The sequence below is a fragment of the Nestor notabilis genome, unplaced genomic scaffold, assembly GCF_000696875.1.
Source record: "Nestor notabilis isolate BGI_N333 unplaced genomic scaffold, ASM69687v1 scaffold14649, whole genome shotgun sequence".
Classification (NCBI taxonomy): Eukaryota; Metazoa; Chordata; class Aves; order Psittaciformes; family Psittacidae; genus Nestor; species Nestor notabilis.
In genome coordinates, this window is record NW_009943416.1 from 55735 (window position 1) to 70170 (window position 14436).

The 14436-nt window shown below is 41.6% G+C and overlaps 2 protein-coding genes across 2 annotated transcripts in view; one reads left to right on the forward strand and one right to left on the reverse strand.

Annotated features, from left to right (window-relative positions):
* SPARCL1 (SPARC-like 1 (hevin)) overlaps positions 1-3544 on the forward strand; it is a 34672-nt gene extending 31128 nt beyond the window's left edge. Inside the window, exons 7-9 of the mRNA XM_010021933.1 lie at positions 1004-1152; positions 2064-2212; positions 3516-3544. Coding sequence (XP_010020235.1) covers positions 1004-1152; positions 2064-2212; positions 3516-3544 — 327 coding nt within the window. The remainder of the gene's footprint in view (positions 1-1003; positions 1153-2063; positions 2213-3515) is intronic.
* A 2788-nt stretch (positions 3545-6332) lies between these two features.
* NUDT9 (nudix (nucleoside diphosphate linked moiety X)-type motif 9) lies at positions 6333-14425 on the reverse strand. The gene is made up of 8 exons (XM_010021928.1): positions 14331-14425; positions 12584-12820; positions 11272-11367; positions 10394-10480; positions 8970-9081; positions 8390-8536; positions 8071-8155; positions 6333-6684 (listed from the first exon to the last, which is right to left on the reverse strand). Exons 2-8 carry the CDS (start codon positions 12775-12777, stop codon positions 6509-6511), a joined length of 897 nt encoding a protein of 298 aa, XP_010020230.1. The 5' UTR covers positions 12778-12820; positions 14331-14425; the 3' UTR covers positions 6333-6508.
* Between the last annotated feature and the right edge of the window lie 11 nt (positions 14426-14436).

The following is a 14436-nucleotide window of genomic DNA, read 5'->3' on the forward strand; positions in this document are numbered from 1 at the left end:
ATTCCTGTGCTGAACTGACCAAAAGTAGCTCCTCATCTGTTCTTGAGACATACCTTGTACTTGGCCATCAGTACAAAAGTACCTGAAAATAGACTCAACAGTTAAGGGTATCATTTGCAGTACTGAATCCAGCCACACCATCTACATCATGATATTTAAGGACTATAAAATTACACACCTCTGACATTCAGTTTTAAGAGGAAAGAGCTGCTCTCTACTACCGAGTAGACTTGCAGCACCATGCTACATTGGCTTAAAATGGATTAAGCATCCATCACCATTGTGCCTTTTTCTTTTCTTCTTAAAAAAAGAAAAAGAAAAGAAAAAAAAGAGAATGTTTTATGCCAAGTGAATTGGTGGCAGTAGTTTGTTTTTGAAGATATAGATGCCACAACTGCCTAAAAAACTGAAAGTGTTAGAAAACAGATTAAGTTACACCAAAACCAGGACTGCTCCAAGTCTGGAGTAGGAGATGCATGCAGTAGGTCATAGCAGGTTTATACAAAATATGCTTGAACAACACCAAAGACTACTTACACAGTTACCAAGAGGGACAGTGACCTACTCAGAACATCTCATACTAAATGATGCAAATTAGATGATTTCTGAGATGGCAGAAGAGAAATATATTTGCTTATTTCATGCCAAAAGCCAAGTTGCTTGCCTCAGAAGATCAACAAATGCAATAAAATTGGTTTCGTCTCCTATCAACCTGAGGTTACTGCCTTGTCTAGCTGAGACTGAGAATTAGACCACAGGTATTTCACTTCCTTTCTAGTTACTATGAAAGCCGACAGGGACAGCAACAGAAGTTACCTGAGGCAAGCTTTTCATGCTGTGTATGGCCACAAACACTAAAACCCATTTCCGCTGTGGTATTTTATCAAGTTTAACTTCTCCAATCCACTTCCTTGCTGGCTGGTTCTCTTAAGGACAGATCTTCACCCTTAAACAAAAAAAAAAAAACCAACCAAAACCCCACCAATTTCTCTGCTGTGTTCAGGTCAAAAAGATCTACGAGAATGACAAGCGCCTCATGGCTGGTGACCACGCTGTTGAGCTGCTCCTGCATGACTTTGAGAAAAATTATCACATGTATGTGTATCCTGTGCACTGGCAGTTTCATCAGCTTGATCAGCACCCTGCTGACAGGTAAAAAAAGATCTTTGTGGGTTCAGTTCTGATTTGCTGTTTAAACTCAGGCTGTTTCACTTTTCTGAATCACTTGAAGGATTCTCTACCTGTAGGACCAGTCCCTCAGCTGACAGAAGCCCATATCCCCCTCTTTCTAATAGGGCATTCATCTAACACAGAACTCTCATCGTTTTGCTGGTGCCATGTCGTAGGTCAGAACCTGGTATCCTCTTGCCTTTCATAATCATCACACATTACAGCTCAGGCTCTATAGAGTCTTCATAACTACTAATGCCCTGATTCTGGAAGAAAATAAGGCTCATGAGATCCTGTTATTACTGAAGCTAAGGCAACAGGCTAAGTACAAAGGGTAGAGGCCTGTCAGCAAGAATTCACCAGTGGGATACACGCAGCTTTCAAATAATACTACAGAAGTCTCTCAGATTAAGGAACAAATATGGTAAGACAGCACCAGTGCCGCAGTTCAGAGGAAACCCCCTGCTTCTGAGAAGATGACTCAGATTTCAGGCTTTTGGTCATGACACTCGGTGATGGGATCCCCCATGTTTCAAGGCTGCAAGCTCCCAGTACCACATGCTGATCACATTTACTGTCTTAGAACATAGCTAAGCACCTTTGCAAGCTGATCTCCTGAAGATTAACAGCAAACCTCCACAACTTCTTCTAAGAAAAAAAAAAAAAAGGAAAAAAAAAGTTAGCAAACAAATAGCAGTAAAAACATTTTAGTTTATCAGGTATTGCACATCATTCTAACGACCTGGGATAGATACACTACAGAAGCACCACAACAAAATCTACCAGGGCATGTGTGTCAAAGCCACCACTATCATCTTCTAGCACCTTAGATTTCAATGATGCTAATGATTTATTAATGAAATACAGCTCTACATACCTAGTCTTTCTTTCAGATTATTAACACACTCGGAGCTCGCGCCTTTGAGAGCCTCCCTTGTTCCCATGGAACACTGCATAACCCGTTTCTTCCAAGAATGTGATGGAGACCATGACAAACTCATTGCTTTGAAGGAATGGTGCCACTGCTTTGGGATTAAGGAAGGTAAACCTAGAAGAATGGACAGGTGTACAGGACAAAATGTTCCTGTTAAGACTAGACATGTTTTCAGACCACAACATATGGGAAATAAATTGTAGCCAGAAGCTCATGGCTATTGTGCACAGAAGCAATTGGAACAGTAGCAAGACTGAAAAAGGTCCAAGGAAGGGAGGTAGTTTGTACCAACTATCAAATCATTCCTGTGTGATGTCTGAACCTCTATGTTCTGCATGCCTGTCTCTCAGAAACACTCTATTTTATCCTTGGGTGTCAAAAGAAAGGCAAAGAGTGCTTTCAAATCAGTGATCAAAACATACTGATTGAAAATGCATTTAAAGATCCCAAGCCATATACAACACAAATGCTGTCATCACACTATAGCTGCAGGCTAAACCACCTATTTTACCTCATCTATCAGATGCAACACAAGCCAGATGGTGCCCACCAGCCTGCACACATCAGGAGGCTTAGGCAGAGGCAGTGTCAGTTTCTGAATCCTAAATGCACTATGCATATGTTTGGTTCAGCTCAATCCACATCAAGACTTCCCTAGGAAAGTGAAAAGCTAGATACCACTGTGCTGGTGATGTCTCTAGAATTAGGCAGCAGCTGAACAGAAGCTGCCAAGACAGCAATGAGATTTACATACCTACATTCAATGTAATGCATCCTTTTGTAATCCACTGTCTTCTGATCTAACCCTGAGTGACAGCTGAACAATACTGCCAGTCATTCAGCAAGGGCAGCAGTAGCACAAGTTAATCCTAGCTATGCGACAGAAGGCCTTTGGCTAAACATGCAGACTGAAGTAACATGTTCAAAATCCTACTAGCAACTCCCTGCTTTTAAGTGAAGGCTGATCCTAGTCAGACATGCAGAGCCTTCACTCTTCCCAGAATTTTTCCAGCTCTTCTGACAACAATTCACCAGTCACAAGCCACATGTGGAATTAAGCTGTGAGGAGTTAATCATAACATACATGTACTGTTGCCAATGACTGTTCATCCAAAGAGGGGCTTAGGGTCAGTCCTAAAGAAGAATGAAGAGTGAGGTGGAAGGGATCTGTTTGGCTTACAAACAGATCAAGAAGACCTAACACTAGAAACAAAAAAGCACCTATCAAGAAGGGTCTAAATGAATGGCTCCCACATATGATAGCGGCAGGCGTATTTGGGTTATTGTTAGGGGTAGCATCCCCCTACATGAGCCCTCTGAAACTTTAGTGTATCACTTTCTTGATAGTGATACAGCATAAAAACACCTCTTTGGCATCAATATGTTAATAACATTTTCTTCTTTGTTGCAGAAGACATAAATGAAAATCTCCTATTCTGAGCCTGGCTGAATAGAATCCAAGTGCTGCACTAAAACTGGTGAAATACATGAATTTTGTTTATTTCTATAATTAACAGCTTCATAGTTTTCAAGACATAGGTGGCATAAGGTTAACTGCATTCTTATCGAATAACACAAGGCAGAAAAGTTCTATATTCATTAACAGCAGAAAAAAATTAACTACTCCAAGTGGTTCATAGATAAATAAGCACTGTTTTCTTCCATATGTATCTGATGTCTCTGAACCAATAAGTAGTACTAAAACTGATGACTGAGATGTTCACAAAACTCTTCAGTAGAATGATAGGATGTGGATTTTACTGTACACTGAAGAAAGTTACCTTGAAATAGGACTTGTTTCCTGTATTTACTGTATTGTCAGTTTAACATTCTGCATAGAAGCCTCAAATAAAATGCCTACCTAGATGTATGGGTTTTGTCAGAACTCTGTCAAAGAAAAGGTATCACGGCTACGGTTCAATGGCAATTTCGTTTTAGATTTAAGGAAGTGAAGAAACTAAAGTGTAGATCATATACACCAGTCCTTAAACCGTAATTCCTAAAGCACATGAAAAGAAGTCAGAGCTTTTCCGATACTTCTTCCCCACCTCTTGAAATGCAACAGTAATAGTACCAATGTCACACAGCTGACAAACTGTGTAATAAGCTAATTGCATGAATGTGTTGATGTGTGTCCAGACAGGCAACAGGCTCACCATCACAAGGAACTGAGGATATAAACAGCTCCAGCACCTCCTTGTTCTCCTTAGCAGGCACGTTCTTCCTGCCTCCCAGAGAAACAGCAACTACTGCTACCATGTTTCCCCGAGAAAGAAATTCTAACTATTTATTTCACCATCTCCCAACTTTTGCTTTCCTAAAGACAGACAAATTTAGGCATGAAAAGCATGACCGAATGGGATTATTCCTGAATCCCATTAACTTTGTGATTTTAAGCCAAACACTTCACCAAAAATGCTCTAGACATACTCTGCTGTAAGCAAGAAGCCCCAAATGCTATTCCTACAAAGGAAGGTCAGGAAACACCTTTCACTTGAAGCACGTCCCCTTTCCAGTGAAAAGAAAATGGAATTCCAAAATGCTGTTTCAGTAGCTTATATAGTGTAAGTCCACTTGCCCCTTGCTAGTTCTTGAACCAGCAAGGGCTGCTAATCAGTCCAGCTCCAGGCTGATGCCCTGGGGGACAATGAATCAAGCTCTGATTACTTTCAACACAGGAACTTCTTAAGCAAAAGATTATTTATCTCTAAAACCAGTTTCACTAACAGCTTCTCGTATAAGCTGGATCTGTCGCACACTTCACGCCCTGTAACATCACACAGCAGTGTATATAAATCAACCTGGATTACATGTGCAAAAGCATACTCTGTCTCAACCAGCCTGTTCTGAAACTCTCAGTGATGCTGCCACTTCAGCTTTTCCACTGCAAGGCACAGAAAAGGAGCTTTGGCTAATGTATGCAGAAATAGATGCTACCTACAGTCACAGTACAAGAAAAATTTTCACCTGAGCTCATGTAGCCTGTAAGGGGGCAAACACCACCAATATTTAAACTATAGATTACAGAAGCATTAACAGTAAGGATGATGAATGAAAGCTAATTTCCCCAACAGTACTTTAATTATGTTACTATTCTTGCTTAATTTATAAATAATTTAATCTTTATTATTTCTTCATTTTGTGAAGTAGATAAGATACGTAGTGATGATTTTATTGACCTTCTGTAGACTTGTTTCCATCTAGTTTTAAATGAACCTAGATTAAAGCATTTATGCTGTTTTAGTAGGACCACAGAAGAAATCAAATATGCAGGAAGAGGTGAGTAAGGACTGAAGGAAAATTAACAACTCTTAGCATTACTTTTTCCTTAGAAAGTAACATACTTTAACTCTACAACATTCCCAGGGTCCCCCCATATAAATGCACACGACCTCTCCAGATTTCAGTAGCTAATTGGGAAGAAGTGGTGTTGAAAAGGAAAAGGCCCTAAAAATGTTCATTAATTAAGCAGGTCGTGGCCAACAGTCTCAAGTCCCCTCCCCAGGTCTCAACCACAAAATTAAGCTGTTACTGTCACCAGCTCTTGATGCTTACACAATTAACAGCAATTACCCCTGGAATAAAAACATAGGGAGAAACGTCAGCAACTGTTGTGCAGCTATTGTTATCAGTATAAATGCCCACATCGGCCTCCTGACTGCAAGTGACTCACATTACCTAAACTGCAAAAAAACCCACCACAATTTACAAGATTATTATTTAAGGCTGCTCTTTCCAATGATCCTGTTCATAGCACAGTCTTCCTAACAGCCATAAGCAGTATGAAGAGAGAAACCTTAAAATCCAGCTCCCAAAGTTAGTCATCAAGTTACATCCACCAACAGATACTGTCATAGATAGAGGCACTGTCAGACATTCAGATGTGAATACCATCCATACTTTAAACTAGAAAGCAAGTAAATGTGATAGAAAATCACTGAAAGGACATGTTAAGCAAAACTCAGAAAAGAAATGTCACTTTATTATGTAGCACTTCAATCGAGCTGTTATTATTCAGGCTATCCTCCCACAAGTGTCTCATCCTTTATGGATTCATACACTTGACAAGAAATCAGCGCAAAAATACAGAGCTAAAGTGGAGAGTCTCTGAACTACAACCAGTCAGAATCCCTGTGTTCTCATGCAGATCTGCAGGTATTATCAAATGGCTGCAAAAAATGAAGACAAAGCAAAACAAGGTAACAGTTCTACGTTCACATCATTTCATACTAGGTATGAAATCAAAAGGAGCACTCTAAAGCCTCTGAAAAAGCCTCTATTTATCATTGCCAAGTGGTTTTGCCAGATGAATAGCACAGCATTTTCACTGAAAAGGACAATGTCATCTGTTTTAAAGCTGGAAAACATATTCTCCCCTTGGTGTTCATTGGTTCTTTGTTTACATCACTCATGGCACTCAGGACCAGGATCCTCACTCCAGTGGGCTCTCCGCTTCTCAGTCACAAGCTTAATGAAGTAGCTATGACTCGCATACAGCTTGAGCTTCTCACTGATGTCAACCCACTTGACCATTCCAGCATCATCACCTGCTTCCAGGGGCAAATTATCCAATGTCTCACCTGTCACAAAACAAGATTTATGACATGCTACTGTTTTTTCTTCTCGCAACCGATCAGTTCCACCCTTCCACACAGCTCCTTCACAGGCAGCAATCTTCAACTACTTTTCAGAGAGAAACCAATTAAGTTGCTCACTGATTATGTGCCAGAAACCTTTTTCATACTTGCACTATTTTAAAGCAAATCTGAGCGGCATAGATGGTGTTAACTCCTTGTCACCACTCCTGGGCTACCAGCAGCAGCATAAATCAATAAAAATCATTATGACAACATGTACTCACTACCACCAGTTTAGCCAATCCCTCTGCTTTGATTTTTGTTTATTCAGCTAACATTTGACTGCTCCCTTTCTCAGGTACTATTCTACAGGACAAACTGAATTCTGACGCATATATGCTTATGGAAACCACAATAATTAAAATTGTACTAAAGGCCCCAAAATCAAAAATAGTACTTAAGGAGGAATGCAGAGAGGCTTCTGAATTGTTCTCCAAAGCTTCTTACTCTGTTTTCAAAAAGAGTCCCAAGGACTTCACAGACAACAACCAAATAAAAGCTTTTAAAAGTATTAGAAACAAAAAGAAACAGTATTTTCACAGTTTCTGATTGCTGATAAATCAAGGACCAGTAACATGTGAAACTTCTCTTGTATCTACTACCCAAAACACAGTGGAAATGTCAATATATGAAGCCTCTGACTTGTTCACCTAACTAGATCGATTTATCTTAAAGATGAAAGATGAGAATGCAGGTTAACAGAGCAATCTAAGAACTAGCAAGGTATGATATGCACATTCCTACTGATATATAGACATATAATAAAGTCCAACAATTACTCTGACAGAGTAACCAAGATAAAAGGTCTCAGAGCAGTTATAACAACAAAGCAATAAATGCAGTGAGAACACGCCAGCGGCCAGAGGGAATGCTCCTGAAGTACACACTAGTTACTAGAGGAAAAATACCACAAGGAACAGACTATGCTTCCACCCCAGACTCATTAAAAAGGAAGTTAAATGAACTCAATGTAAACAGTGACAAGAAGGAACCCTTGAGAAGCTTAATAATCTTATGGAGACTGAACACTGGACAAGGCACATAGTCTGCAGCTTAGAACTAGCTAACAAATGCATATGTAATTTTCAGGCAAAGTCCATATGTTCCTTATTTCAAGACCGTCAGAAACCAACAGGGAGTGACAACTACCTGTCATCTGAACATCTTAAGAGACAAGAGACCCTCATGCCCACTAGTTTTAATCCAGTATTTCACACCTGACTTGCATGCTCCCCCAATTTCCTTGCCAGTCTCAGCCCAGCATACATGCCAATTTCAATCCAACATACAGAGTAAAAGGCAACTAAAAGCACATGTGGAGACACCCACCAGTTTCATCATGATAGTTCACAGCCTCCGTCTCCATCCAGGCATTATCAGTGTTACGAGGGTCATCCACATATCCTCTGTACACCTAAGGCCCCAAACAAACCAAAACAAGCTCAGTGTCACAACAAAAAAGGTGGAATCAATAAGACTTTTCCCTTTCCCTCCTGTACAGAGTTTTCAATACTCACTTCCATTTCCTACACCATGACAACCCGAACATCACAGCTTATTTTCATTTCAGTGACACTTTTTCAAGCTTCACACAGCTTCAAGTTATATGCATAGCTCAAGAGGCTATCACAAGAGACACAGAGCTCACCACAAAGTGTTCCTGGCTGAACAGCTTTTGGAGTTGCTTCTCCAATTCTGCTTTCTCCTCAGGAGATTTTTGCAAGGAATTCAAGGCCTCCTCCTCAAATTCTCGCTTCAGGGTAGTGCTAATCTTCTCGCCTGGGTCCACCATCCCCTTAAAAGGGGAGAGAAGAAAATAAAAAGGTGACTATCCATCAGATTCCACTTGTTTTTAATTCCCTTTGGCTGGCTCTTAGTATATTACATCCACCTGCATCATACTCTGGACATGGGAGGAACTTTACAGTTAGTAAAGTTCTGTAAAGAGTGAGCATGCAGATCTTTCAAAACCTGCAATAGACTAAATTGCACCTGCATTAAACAAAAGACATGGTCAGAATTAAATACAAATACTGCCTTGTAATACAGAAACAGTAGAAGACATATCACTTGATGCCTGGGCAAAGCTAGGTTAAGGAGGATTTCTCCTCACCTCTGCACACAAGGCTGTTCATCAAAAGCATGCTCTTACTACACACACACAACAGTTATCACCTCATAGCCTTAGCAGTGGGAAATGTCCACTGTCACCATAGCTTTGTTCTTACCCCTGGAATGGCCCACTCCCCACAGTCTCTCCTCTTGATAGCTACGAACTGCAAGATGTTTTTGCCAGTAAGCGGATGAGCAACTTTATTGCCACTTCCATCTCTCTTCCACCTGCACCAAATGACAAACAAGAACATGCTTTTCTGCTTCTTGACAGGAGGGCCTGACACACAAACAGCAAAGCACCCGCGCTGTCATCTGTGGGGGAGCAAAGCAGAAAAAGAACAGTCACAGGGGGCAGGTGACAGATGCTGTCCAGCAAGATCACAACCAAGGGCAAAGCACTGTGTTTTTTGCACACCTCTACCAACTGTCTTTTCCTCAGCCAAAAGGGCAGAAACTGCTCAAGAACCACATTTCTGTAATCACACTGACAGCAGCAGGTCCTTTGAGAGGTGCCTCCAGCACACCCTACCAGCTGCAATGCTCACCAAGCTGCACTGGTGCCTATCCATAATGAGAGGGTAAGTACAGTTTCTGCTAGAACTGAATGTATATGTAGGCTGAAACACCACCTCTGAACTGCTTGCCCAGCACCAGCACAAGGCCACAAACATCCACTGCTGCCTTCTGTAAGGAATTAAGAACAATAGTTAAAGCAAAAAGCTACCTAAACAAATACAGAATCAAACCAGCATTTCTTTTACTTTCAATGAAACAACTTGGTAGCATTGACAGCCTTCTGAAAAGGGAAAGAAGTAAAATGCATTAGCATGATTTTCACAATGGTTCGATCTTCAGCATGGCACTTCTCATCTTGCATCTGCGTTAACTACACAATCTTCTCTGAATGCTTTCTTTGTGTAAAATAGTCAGCATGTACACAGATCCCGCTGGCAAAAGTGCCATTAAAAGAGCATATACTGACAAAACGCAAAGGAAGAGGCTAACCCCTCCTCCTACTAGGCCAAGTTAGTATTTCTTACAGAGCAAAAGCAGACACACTGCTTTTGTTTGCAGTTAAATCATTATAACACAAAAACCTATTCCTGCAATTTAAAACGCCTAACTTAAGGCCTTTTGGCATATCACGCATACAGTATCAAAGTATCACATAATCCTTTCAGGTTTTACATTCATTGCTGAAGATTATTTGTAAGATATATTTCTATTTAAGCCTCCTGGGTTGCTTTTTTTTCCTTTAAATCTGCTTCCTCAGCATTTCAGAGGCTATTGCTTGTCATTAGCAGTGAGTCCTTATTCTTTCCCAGAAACAAAGACTAAAAAACTAGAATTTTTTTCTTCCAGATGTCTATGTATCTCTCTCCATTCAGATACCCATGTCCGAATGGGCTTACACATAGATGAACACACACAAAAGGCCTGTGGTAAGTAATAGCCTGCCCACAGATGCAAGGAAAAAGCAAAATGCATGGGGTTTTTAGCTCTGCTTCAGGGCACCTTTCTGTTACCTGTCCCTTACCTAGTCACAACAGGATCAGCAGCATGGTTCGGTCCCCAGCGCCCTAACAATCCTCTGCCTGTGAGGCCAGTCCTTCCCACTGGATTTCTGAAATAAGTGGCACAGTACATTAAACACATTTACTTCTCCATATTCAAAATATGCTCCAAGTATTCCAAAAAAGAAGCTTTAAAGAAGCCTAAACAACAAAGGAAAGGATAGCAACATACATTCGGTGCTACTGTATGCTTTGAAGAGCAAGAGACAAAGGATGGTTTTCACCTTCATCAACTTCTTTGTGTTTGATAGTACAGGGAAAGGAAATATACAAAATGGCTCTATCATTTCCCACATCTTGCATCCTGAGATACTCCTGATTAAGCATTACTCTCATTGTGCCCACAAGCTTATCTGAAAATGGAATCTAGTTTCCAAGACTACAGATGCACAGAGCATTCAATTACGTACGAAAGGCAGAAAGAAAAGATGTTATTCTTAGGTGAGATTACCCTTCTCTGTGCTATGCCAGGATTCATCAGTACAAGGAAATAATTTTCTGTTCCACCTTAGCACAAAACTGTTACAAAAGCTTCAGAGCCCAACATCTGGTCAAACTGTGGAAACAACTAATTCAACAGACCCTACTGTTAACAGTGCTAGACCTCCTCTGACTCCAGTGTCACCACAATCTTCTGTTGTGGCAGTACTGGCTAACCTTTTGGTGCCTCTCTGCCACAACCTTCTTCCAGAAAGAACTCTCTGGCCCTGAGGTATCATTTTCCCTGTCTGTAAGTATGACTATCTTGATTTTGTTCCAGCAGGTGCCATGTATCAAAACTGACAGACCTGTAAGAGCTCTACGTCACTCAAATGAACATGCGAACACAGAAAATACTCACCGGGGCCTCCCATTTTCAACCACATATGTGCCATTCAGACTCTTCCTCTCCACTTCTCCATCTCTCTCATTGAACTTGGGAGAAAACCCTTTATCGCTGTGTGGAAAAGAATAACAAAAATAATTTATAAAACTTGTCACAGAAGAAGACCAGGTAAGCCAAGCAGGACTCGCCTTTCATAAACCCCTACCGACTGGGCCTGATCACCTGGCTGTCCTGTATGTGCCACATGATGGCACTCAGGATGATCAGTTCCATAACCTTCCCTGGCACTTGAGGTCAGACTGACAGGCCTGTAGCTCCCCAGATACTCCTTCCAGCCCTTCTTCTTAATGGGCATCACATTTGCTGACCTCCTCAGTTAGCCAGGACTGCAAATAAATGATGAGCACTTCCACCACCTCCCTCAGTATCTTGGGTCGATCCCATGCAGCCCCACAGACTTGTGAGCATCTAAGTGGTGTAGCAGGGCACTCACCATTTCCCCTTGGATTATGGGGGCTTCATCTTGCTATCCATCCCTGTCTTCCATCTTAACTGGCTGGGTACACCGAGAACAACGGGTCTTACTATTAAGGACTGAGGCAAAGAAGGCATTAAGTACCTCAGACTTTTCCTCATCCATTGTCACTATGTTTCCCCCAGATCCAATAAAGTATGGAGATTCTCCTTAGCCCTCCTTTTGTTGTTAATGTATTTATAGAAACATTTTTTGTTGTCTTTTACTGCAGTAGCCAGAGTAAGTTCTAGTTGGGCTTTGGCCCTTCTAATTTTCTCCCTGCATAGCCAGCCAACATCCATGTGGTCCTCCCAAGTTGCCTGCCACTTCCTCTGAAGTTCTCAATCCTATCATCATCATCATTAAGCTCTAGACAATCAAAAACACTGACTAACATACAGGGCTACCCTACCACCTCTACTTCCTTGCAGAGTGGTCAACTCAAGAACTACAATTCTACTTTAAGTCTTTCCTCATCTTGCATTCAGCCGCGAACAAATATATTATGAAAATGTTCTCCCAAATTCTTAAGAATTAGGAGATTTTTACTTAGCTCACAACACAGAGAAGCAGCACTACACAGCATCAACAGATGTCCATTATTCCAATTAACATTACTCTTAGCTCTGTAAAATCATGCGTCCTTCAGAGCTAACCTAAATGATTCAGCTTTCTAACCACCATCTTTCTAGGTCTTGACTTTCACACATCACTGCAGAATCACATCATTTAAGTTGATGATTCTATTAATTCAGCTGATCACTATCTCCCACTTCCATATTCACAGGAGAAAAGAGACACAACAACACTCACTTGATTTGGGGATCTGCCCAGCTGGGTCCAGCCAAAACAGACTTTGCAGTGTACTCCACAGGATTATAATCCTTCCACTCAGTCAGCCAGCCCACTTTATCTGCAGGAACTTGGCTACGCTCCACGTGTGATCCTGGGTATGGGGAGGTGAGAGCTTTGCTGTGGTAAAGCTTAACATTATGACTGTTGAGCATGTTAACCGGATGAAGATGGGACCAACAGTTTGCAGACAAATTACTGAAAGAAATTAAAAAAAGGCATCTCATTCATTAGGCTTTAACCCTCTTCCTTCATCCCAGACCTGTACACAGTACATCATAGCAAGCAGAACAGACTAGGCTTTCTCCACAAAACAGCTCTCAGGAATATATTATTACTTCTTTGAGATGTCATGCAATAGCATGCCTGGACCAACAAATTCTGAATTTTACCTTCAGCTTCTTGAAGCAGAAGAGTATTCTACTAGGTACACATGACAATTTCATAGCATGAGTGAGAAGCTGAGAACTAAAACTACCCTTCCTGACTGTGAAGCACTGACCAGTTATTAATCGTAGACAAGGAAAACCTCAAAGTTATTTACCATAAATGCAGCAGGAAGGCCTGCTTGAACATTAAATTCCCATGTGGGCATTTCATCAACAAATCAACCCAGCCTTACAAGAGTCCTGCTCTAACATCCAGTGGTAGCCCTGGTAAGAGCAAGGGTGAAACACGCAAACCCCTGAGCAACACAGCTCTACAAGTTGCTGCGAGCACCAAAATATCACTTTGTGGAATACCAAACAGGATTACACATACCATGTTTTTCAATTTCGAAGGCAGTCAGAACTATCAAACTAGTTGAGAAAAAAAATATACTACAAAATAAAAATAAAAGTATTTGACATGTCTGGTGATTTTATTTTACCACGGGTCTTTGGGAGCTGAAAGACCAGTTAACAATAACTTAACTGCAGACTGGGTTACAGTGTCTGATCACCAGCTCTTAAGAATCACTTCTGGCATATAAAGAAATATACTTCATCTTCAAGAATATATTCAGGTTTTAACAACTTGACATCTGAGCAAGGTGATGACGGGACTGATGAGTTTCACGTAAGAAAGAAAAAAGCAACTCATACATTAAGTATTAACCCTGCTGTTCAAACCCAGACACAAACATTGGATTATAACCAGCAGAACAGACTAGGCTTTTTCAAAAACAGCAGTTCCAGTTCTTAAACACCTCACTCATGCTATGAAATCCTCAGGTGCCTCTAGGACACTGAAGCCAAGAACTCCTTGGTCACAGTTACAGCATGCATGTGCTGTCACATACACTGCTGAGGCGGTATTCTCAAGAGCACAACCAACTCACAAACCACTTGAGGCTCACAACATCTTTAACAGAGATGGGGAAAAGCACACACTTGATATAAAGTGCCAACATGCAGGTTAATGTTACACTGCTTTTGTATTTTCCAGTAAGTGCATCAGCTTAAAGGACAGCCCGATTTTTGTTTCTGCCATGTCCCAAAGGCACACTCTCAGCTACACAGCACATCCCGAGCCAAACTCCCCTCAGCTGACAGGTGGTGGCAAAACCCCGAGATCCTGTCGCAGCGATGGGGTGGCCGCTCCCTGGGGAATAGAGCACTACCTCGACAGGCCAGACATCAGCAGAGCTACGGCCTCAGGCAAGCTCGGAGCCCGAGAAGCGACAGCCTGGCCACGGCCCAGCTTCACCATCCACAGGCCACGGTACCTGAGGGGCGGGCGGCGCTGCAGAACACACCAGGCAGGCGGGGCGGACAGCGCAACAGCGAAAGCGAACACGGCGACTGCCCGAGAAACACCGGGCACTGTGCCCG

Coding starts and splice junctions, on each gene's coding strand:
- NUDT9 (XM_010021928.1), bottom strand. CDS start 12,777: ATGCTCAACAGTCATAATGTTAAGCTTTACCACAGCAAAGCTCTCACC. Junction 11,368..12,583: donor TGGGCAGATCCCCAAATCAA/GTGAGTGTTGTT, acceptor TTTTCCACACAG/CGATAAAGGGTTTTCTCCCA. Junction 9,082..10,393: donor GCTGATCCTGTTGTGACTAG/GTAAGGGACAGG, acceptor CATTTGGTGCAG/GTGGAAGAGAGATGGAAGTG.